The sequence below is a fragment of the Malurus melanocephalus genome, unplaced genomic scaffold (genome assembly GCF_030028575.1).
Source record: "Malurus melanocephalus ecotype Western Australia unplaced genomic scaffold, MMel_1.1 scaffold_213, whole genome shotgun sequence".
Classification (NCBI taxonomy): Eukaryota; Metazoa; Chordata; class Aves; order Passeriformes; family Maluridae; genus Malurus; species Malurus melanocephalus.
The window spans coordinates 1202105-1211526 of NW_026623445.1; the positions used below are offsets into that span (position 1 = coordinate 1202105).

The 9422-nt window shown below is 41.5% G+C and overlaps 1 protein-coding gene across 1 annotated transcript; it reads right to left on the reverse strand.

The window, feature by feature from the left end:
- Nucleotides 1-3501: 3501 nt before the first annotated feature.
- Nucleotides 3502-9420, reverse strand: FUT4 (fucosyltransferase 4; the record flags this gene model as incomplete). The annotated part of the gene is made up of 1 exon (XM_057373997.1): nt 3502-9420. A coding segment is annotated over one exon (1002 nt), but the record flags the coding sequence as incomplete, so codon positions are not given.
- Nucleotides 9421-9422: the final 2 nt, after the last annotated feature.

Genomic DNA, 9422 nt, shown 5'->3' on the forward strand with positions numbered 1-9422 from the left:
TTTTTTTTTTTTTTTTCACTTTTGCCCGAACATCTACTTCATATTGGTAGGAAAAAATTATCAAATTTTTCACTTCAGAGGAAACATTTACTCTGTAACATTTCTCTCTGAAAATATTGTCTCAAACCAAGACAGGGCCCTACACATCTGSCAGAGGAAAGCAGATGGCCTCCAGGGCAAGTTAAAACAGTTCAGATCCCYTTGGAGTTCAGTGGGATCAAGCAGGTAAACAAGCTATGGAGCAAGAGGAGGGAGTGCCCTCAGGCAGTTGAGGATCAAACCTAAATTTGCGGAGAAGCAGCTGTTCAGAAAATTAGAAATGGAGATTTCTCCCACCCCATTTCTACCACTGTCATGAGGAATGCTACAGGGCAAATAGAGAGAKGTTCTTCAATTTGGCTTTTAGAGACACTTTGTCTTTGAGAAACTCTTCCGTTCTTTGGGTATAATGAGCTTTACTTAAAGAAAYAATATACATCATTCGGTTCATTTCACTTTCCTTCTCTGTCAAYCAGTCCCCAGCCTGACTACCCACAATCCCAAAAGGCCACTAAAATTAAAAAATAAATAAATAAATAGCTTCTGTTTCATGATGCTACTTTTCTGTTGAGTTTCACAACCCACCAGACCATGTTAACCTGCCCAAGCAGCTGAGCTGCCCAGCAGTCCATCAAGAGAGAAACGAGAGCAAGACATAGAATTTGGTCCACAGCAGAAATGTAACAAATCAGCGCACAGGGAGACACATCAACCACTAGAGCAAAAGGAAGAAATGAAGCATTYCAAACAGTAAAAAGCCTATTCAGATGCCTAAATAGCATGTCTAGCTGTCCCACAGCCAGCAGGCACTGTTTAAAGGGTCCATAGTTTAAACAGCTGGAGAGATTGGAGAGTTGTTGAGAGCTTGTTAAGTTCTAAGACCGTCGGTTATAAAAAAAAGGTAATATGAAAGGCAAAAACCACTTCTGCCCTTGAAGCAATGGTGGGAAAAAGATTTTTCCCACAATACTTCACAAGTGAGTAACCAGTGCAAGGAATGCAGCTTATGCCTCTTCCTCACACACCTACAAGAGGAAGAGTGAGATTCATCTTTCTTCTGAATCACTGGAGATGTGCCTTAACTTATTCCTCAATGCTCTGATGGTCCTATTGATGATATTCAGCACACCAGCTGAAAGGATCATGAATCTTGTCTCTATGCTCAAGGTAAAATTGCTCCCAAATGTGAAATCCCAGATGAACCCTCCCCCCAGCYCCTGTCTGGTCAGGTCACCAGGGCTGCCAGTCGGCCCCCCAGGCTGCTGAGAACTTTTCACCAAACACATTTCTTTTACAGCCTTGGTGATGTCCTTGCTTTCTTTTCCTTTCTTCTGGCTGCTGCACATAGGGAAAAGCTTATGGGGCCATTCTGGCTTGGTTTTGTAGCTTTTAGCAATGGGAATATTCTCAGACTACGGCAAGGTCTTTGCCTGTGGCCAGAAGGGTCCCCTTTGTGATCTGTTGTGAAGATCCTTGCATTTCTCAAGCGCTTTAGGCAATGGGGTTCAAAGTGCTTCAGTAACTTTGAAAAAWACCCTCACTTTGTGGTGTCACACATCTCTCCACATCACATATGGAGTCAAGCCCAGGTTTGCTACTCACTCACACTGCCTGCAGTGATGGTGCCTTGGGGCTGCTCCAGAACCACCTAAGCCTGTAGTCAGAAGCCACCAAAGATTCCCCAAAATGCCTTCATGGACTGTGTGGACTAGAATCCTCCCATCACCGTGTCCCACCTGTCCCAGTGTTGCCACCCACTAGAGAGCAGGCCCAGGTTACATCCCCAAAGCCCCCCACGATATTGCTGCAAGGGCTGGGACAGGATTTGTCAGCAACTTGAATGGGGTAAGAARACAATTTTGGGGTGTGCTTTGGACTTTGAACCACTGCTGACAAACCAGTTGTTAATGTTATCCCACCTTTGCTTCTCAGKGATCTGCAGCCCACTGTGAAGCAGAGCTATAATAACAACATGGCTCTTCCTCACTCTTTAAGCAGTAAAGAGGATTTTATCTCCTCTCTATGATAGTCCCATCAAAAATTGTTTATTAAAAACTCAACAGCTCCTGTAGATTAATCCTCACTTTAATATGTGCTTTAGTAGGAGCAACAAAAATAACTCAGCTGTAAAGACAGCCCAGAAAACATTCCTCACCACAGACACCGTAACAGACAGGGTGGTGAATGGGTTTTTTTTTTCTGATGATTTTCATTATTATGCTTTATCAGAGCCTGAATTCAGGATAAATTCTGCTCTAATTGACCTGACACATTTTCTCACAGCGTAGACATACTGAATGAGGTCTCTGTGCTCATAGTCCATCTCTCTGATTCTTTGATTCTTAGATAATAAATATATCARTGGGACTATTTGGGGATATGTGATACAATAATCTTCACCACTGAATAGAAAACTCACAGCATAAAGTCTCAGCCTTAAAATGTAATGAGATGTTTCAGGCCAGTCTGGGGTCTCCAACAAGATACTGCCATAAAACATGCTTCTCTATTTTGTTTTCAGCCTCTACTGTTTACTTGCACTTACCCCAGGACTCTTGCAAAAATACAACCAAAATTTTCAGCAAACATCCATATATTAACATATCTCTTCTTGGCTAGCCTTCTTTAAAGTGAGAAGCCATTAAAGCTTCAGGTCTGTGCACATTTAAGGAGCAAGATGAGAATGACAAAGAAGGGAAACCAGCAATAAGGCAAGTAAAGTGTACATTTGGGACTGGGAGGGGAATAAAAGTGTTCAGAGCTCTGCCTTAATCTCGGGAGGCCATTCCTATTCAGAAACAGATGTAAGCATGAGCACAAGTATGAATCTRAACCTATGTTCTCTTGTTTCAGCTGGAGTAGAGTCAGAATTTCCAAGAACATTCTCTGTTCCCAGTTAAAGATTTAAAATGTTTATCCATGCTTTCTTTAAACTTCAGTATCATTTTTCCATTTTAAATCCAACTTTGCCTTCAGGGCAATTATTTTGCTGTATTTCATGTATCCCTGTTCGCTTGTTTCAAATAAATCAATTATCTTTAATGCTATACAAAGTTATTAGGCAGCATTACAAATGCACCAAAATATATTCACTCTCTGATAATCTATGCTTTCTAATTCCAGTCATCTTTCTGCCTTCTGCTCGAAAGCAAGATGGCCAATTTCAATTCATAGGCATTTATGTGATCARGATCTTAGAGCCACAGGAGGCTATAACTTGGGCATTGCTAATTCTCTGTGTTTTCCTGGACTGAACTTCTCACAATCCTATATGAGAACACCTACAGCATGTTTTACATCAATAGCAAATTCAAGGATGATAATGCAGCATTTTCTTTCATACATACAGCCAACCTGTGGGCTGTTTATCTTCAAAAGGTTTAATAAATAGAGAAAAATTCAAGTTCCATATTTGGGACCATCTTTTCATAGTTATTAAAAGAATTTTATTAAAACATTGAGCATTCCTGAAATAAAGTCTATTTTAACTCTGCTGCAAAAATTAAAAACATGCAATTATGAGGATCTAAAATCATTGAAGAAATTCAAAAATGTACTCCTTTAAAGAATATTTTTCAATTAAAAAGGGGTCATAGCTTCAGGATGCTTCCTGAACATATCATGCACCCTACCACCAGCAGCGAGAAATCTCTGAAGCTCTCAAAGCACTCCTGAAAAACTGGGGGGGGAAAAAAAAGGGCTTCTAATTACTCTTCTCAGATACTCTTTAGGGTGAGACTGTCAGGAACAGCTGCCATTGTGTCAAAATTATGCTTGAGTAATTAGCTGAAGACCATAAAAAACAAATCTGCAGAACACAAAGCACAGAAATTCTGGCCTGGGGTAGTTTTTAAAATGACCACACAGTAGAAAATACAGAATTACACAAATTGTTAAACTGAGTTGGTTACATAAACCAAGCTGGTTACAAGCAAGTTATTCAAATAATGACTTTTTTTACTGATTAAAAACAGGCTGTTATACTTGGATCCTGATTTATCTTTAGTTAAACACCACTTAAATCCACATTAAGTCACTGTGTTCTCGTCAACAGATTTTAGATTGAGTCAGCTCTGTGCTCCCTACAAAGGGTTATTTACTCTTTTAAAGCAAACACCATTTTATATGACTGTTGGATAGAGAGCTGTGTGAGTTTAATCAGTCATAACTCACTTAAGAGTCAGAAAACAAGCTTGAACAAATGGTACCCAATGTTTGTCAGAGAAATATTTATAACAGTTTCTCCTTCCCAGTGTTCAGTCTCATCTGGAAAATGAGGAAATAAAAATGTTTTCCCCCTCAGTAGAAGTAAGMAAGCTGTCAGTTTAAGCTCTGGTTACAAAAGTTAAATGTGATGAGGATACAATATCAATCACCTTAGGGGGAAAAARCAAGGACTGTAGCTCCAACCCCATCCTGGCTGGACAGGAATTTTCAGAAATKCTTTCTCAATGCTGGGCACTGAGCTGTACAGAAAATGAATGAAGAGAGAGGTAAGCCATCACTTGTGCAGCAGTTAGTGTTAACATAAGCTTAGGGAAAAGGGCTTTTAGCCCTTGATCTTCTGCTGCTTAGTTGAAGACAGCGATGAACAACTATGAAAAAACTATAGATAGAGAGGCAGATGTAGCACTACATACTGAATACCAAAATAAACATAGTCTCATTCTGAAATATAAGGGGGGCAAAAAGAATCAAACCACATTCAAATTCTCCATCGGTTGGTTGAAAGTTTGTTTTTTGATTTTGTTTAAAATGACATTTTTCCAACAGACATCCAACTTCAATAAATGCACCTTTTCATATAGAAAATAACTCAGCACAGCCTCTCCTATGAAAATATTTTTCTCCTGGCAGAACCAGGTTTCATGTCTAACCTCAGATGGTCTGACTACATTGAGAACAATCAACCACTTTTATTTTTAAACAAACATGAAGACATATTCACTGTCTTTAAAAAGCAGTTTTCTACAGCCTTCAGAACACAGACGACAGAAGAAAAAATAGGGCAGTTTTGCACTACTTCCTTTAATTTTATTGAGTGTCAATCTATATAATTAATATCAAGTTACTTCATTCCATGAAGAGCAAGACACCTTACAGTATAAAATTCCCTGAGACGCAATATGCAGCTTGATGGATCTCATGATTCTCTATTCCATTTACATCATAATCAAAAAGTAATGACAATTCTTCTTATAAAACCCAGAAGATAATGGTCTTCCCTTCTCTCCCTCCACCCCAATATTTTAAGGCATGGAATAAATTTTTTTTTCAAAATGTATTCAAGGAAATTTGTCTACTTAAAATAGAAAACAACTTTGCCTAATTTTTACAAGTGGATTGTGTATGTCATCTGCAATGCCTTGAGGAGCCTGGTACCCCATCTGGAAAATCTACTCAGGCAAACTTTATACTTCTCATTGAACTGGAGCTCAACAAAGTGCAATACAAAAGCCAGTCCTTTGCCAGAAACAGGACACTATTAGCTCACGGAGTGGACGAGCCAAAACCCAGAGATTTATAGAGATGCTGTAATACTGACTTCAGCAACTGTAGGCCTGGGCTGAGTTTCCTCCCAAATGGAAAGCAAAAAGTTTACAACACCCCTGTAAGAATGATGAAACTAGTAACGGCTTCTCTTTTCCCAATGCAAGTGCTCTGCAATAATTACTACAAAATTGCAGTTTTCACCACACAGTTCTTGAAAATCCTCARTGCACAATTTGCAAATACTGTGCAGTTGTGATCATCTTATGAAAATATAATGCTCTAAGTGCTGTATAGCTCTTTTCTGAATTTTACAAAACTACCTCCTCAAATATTTCAACTGCTTTTTTTAGAGGCTGAGAAAAAAATTTACTTTTGCAATCTTTGGAAATTTCCATGCTCCTGCAGCCTGATCTTCTGCCTGTGGCATTACRAATGATTACACAGAAGAACTGTGCACCTGGAAACTTTCAGAAAATGCTAAAAAAATTAAGAGGATTGAAAAAAAATGCACTAGTTTTAGTAGACTGGTAAAAAGTAGTGCAATCTTAAATGTTCTCTCATCACTTTTAAGATTGGGGTTTGGTATGCATTTACATGAACTATGATAACAACTGAACAGAAAAAAAATATTATAAATTCAAAGGGAGAGAGAGAACCTATCTGCCTGACACTTTGATATTACTGTTAATGCTATATCTAAATTAGAGTTTTAAAAATATCAAACCCATTGTTACAAGAGTAGTAARCACTGCTAGAAAAGCAGATGACCATGCCATGAAGAACATGATTTCACTTTAAACAATCACTTTATACCTCTTGAAGTGAAAGCACAGCATTAGGAACTATCCCTCTTATAYCCCATATTGCAAAGATCATTTTTGCTCCTTTGCCAATAAATATTCTACAGCAATTCTGGCAGTGATAAAAGAAARTTTCATCAAGAACCTTCAGCCATCCTTCCTTGCACAAAAGCRGAAGGCAATAAACACAGAAACCTGCAAGATCTAAACAGGTAACACAGTGCAAATCATTAATGAACTTCATTATTATTAGTTTTTTTCCAACAATCCTTGGTTCCATGCTTACCAAATCACTAGGAATATCCAGCTTGAAATAAATTACAGTAGACTGCCTGCTTATATATCTTAAAAGCACTCATCTGATATCCCATACTGCTGAAATCAAATCTAATCCTTTCCTAACCTAAATATCATTCACAAATGCCAGTAAACTCGCCTGTTCTGATGCCCATCTTTTATTTGCAATTGAATTTTTTTCCCACCTGTTCTGTGCCCATCATTTTATTCTGAATGAAGTCTCTGAGTAACTCCAAGGATTACCGAGCTTCTTAAAAAGAAGCAGAATGAATACCTTAATCATTYGGGCAGGACTCATGTGGGTTACCATCTTTTCACCACCAAACTTCATAGCTGCAGAAGACAGGGAGGCTCAGCTTGCCAAAGATGTGTAATTGTAACTGAAGTTTCTTTCTTGCTTTCTCTGAGCAAGACTACATGTAACGAAAAAGTAACAATACATCAACTACTAGGATGACTCCAGCAAAATGTCAGTGATTGAAAGGGTAATTACAGTAAATGTTCCCGACTGGCACTGAGAGAAGGAAGTTTTACCTTAAGAACCTGTTTATTGATTAAAAAATGAGCCAGAAAAAAACCTCAAAACCAAAGGAAAAGTAAATAGTAAATCCTCCCCTTTTAATATTCTTTCTTCACAAGATGTGTATKGTACCAACAGTATAGATCTTATTCTCTACAGTAATTTTCTTTTTGAAAGAGAGTGATTTGGGAGTTTTGTGGGAGGGTTTTTTTTTTTGTAATTATTATTTTATAAATAGCAAAACAGCATTCTGAGCAGTCTGTCCCCAGCAGAACTTTTGAAAATGTCATGAACCAGAGYAATTGCTACACAAGAGCACTGTCAATTGATACTTGAGAAATAAGTTAGCCTTTCTGTGTGTATATATTCAATATAGCAATAAAGCCTTGGCCATTCTGAGTCTTTCCCTGCATTTTCCTGTAGGGCAATAATTTTGCAGAGAAAAATACACAGATATCTGTAAACATTTTCTAATTCCTGAATAAAGGGAGGGTGGAAGTGTACCGACATTTTTCCCCTATAGTCTGTCTTTTCCTGTACCTTAAGTTCTACTCCACTTTCATACAGGATAAATGTGCCTATGGTTGGTGGGTAGTAAAGAAATACTCTACATCGTCTGAGCTGCTTGTCTACTCAAATTCCATCCCCTCCATATGTTTTTTCCTAAATGGAATAATTATTTGGTTCAAAGCATTATTAGCGGGCTGCWGCAATTTCAAGCATTGCTAAAAGGTGCTACTGTATGATTACATTCTTAAGTTCAACACTAGCGGCTCAGAATTTGTCTGTAAATAGCCTTCACACATATTAAAATCAGTTTAAAACATTCATTTTTGTCTTAGTATTACAGAAAACCAGCACTGATCATGTATCCTCTGTGAGCAGAGGAGTTTCACGGTCCAGGAAGTTGTCATAGCCACCAAAATTGCTTTCAGCTGTACAGCTGAAGAATTTGGCATCAGATATGTTGAGCCGTGCAGGACTTTAAAAGTTCCGGATCTGTATGACTTTTGGAAATTTAGCTTTGCTCTTAAGGAATTATCTGACATGATGTCTCTTTGTACTTTCAATAATTTTCCCTTCAATAAAAATCTTCATTTTGCAGGCTTTTCACAGCTTGTTTTCCTGTACCTGTATGCTTCTCTCACTGATGCCAGCCTTCTGTGGCTAACGCCGACTAACTTGGCGAATGACCTCTGTGAGACCCATATTTCTCTACTCCTTGACGCTGGCCCAGGCTRTCCAGGCAAACCTCACCCTCCGGGAACATCAACTTTCAAACCAGCTGGCCAGATTTTGAACAGTCTTGATTTGATTCCCAGCTACCCTAACAGCCTCACAGACCTTACAGAAATGCTCATCCCAGAACGAGGTGACGTGGACTTCGTATTTCTTCCTCCAGGCAAAGTACCGCCTGTAGTTGGGCTTGTTTTTATCGAGGAATTTCAGGTAGGTGGCCAGCAGGCGGGGACTCGGGAAGTCGTCAACGTGGATGAAGGAGTCGGGGGGAATGAAGCGCTCGTAGTTGGCCCTGCGGGGTCCGAGGACGACGGGCACGGCGCTGGCGGAGAAGGCGTTTCTCCAGAGCTTCTCGGTGATGTAGTCGGTGTGCTGGGAGTTCTCGAAGGCCAGGTAGAACTTGTAGGCTGAGACGGTCTCCACCAGGCCGCCCTCGGCCAGCGCCAGCCCCCGCGCCCCGTACACGTCGATGGGCAGGTGCTCCTTCAGCTGGCGGTAGTAGCGCACCCGGGCGTGCTCCTCGTTCCAGTTGCTGATGACCCAGGCCACCAGCCGCGTCTTGCGGGGCAGCACGAAGGGCCGGGGCGCCGGCGGGACGTAGAGGTACCCGTAGGGCACGAACACGTCGGAGTCGCGGCGGTAGGACATGGTCCAGTTGAAGAGCCCGGCCAGCCCCCGCAAGCCGGGCGAGTGCGACGGAGACTCGAAGTTCATCCAGACCCAGCGCTGCCGCGGGGGCCGCGGCGGGGACCCGCGGGGCAGCTCCCCGGCGCCGTGCCGCACCAGGTCGCGGTGGTGGAACAGCACCGCCTGAGCCTCGCCGAACCGGCTGCGGTCGGCGCTGAGGCGGCAGCCGCTGATGTTGTAGCGCCGCCGGCAGTCGGCCAAGCGCCGCGGGCGGCCGAAGGGCTCCCACCACAGTAGCACGGTCATCGGCTCGCCCTCCGCCCAGGCCGGCTCGGGCAGCGCCGAGTAGAGGGCGAGCGCGGCGGCGGCGCCCAGCAGCCCGGCCGCCAGAGCCCACCGCCGCCCGC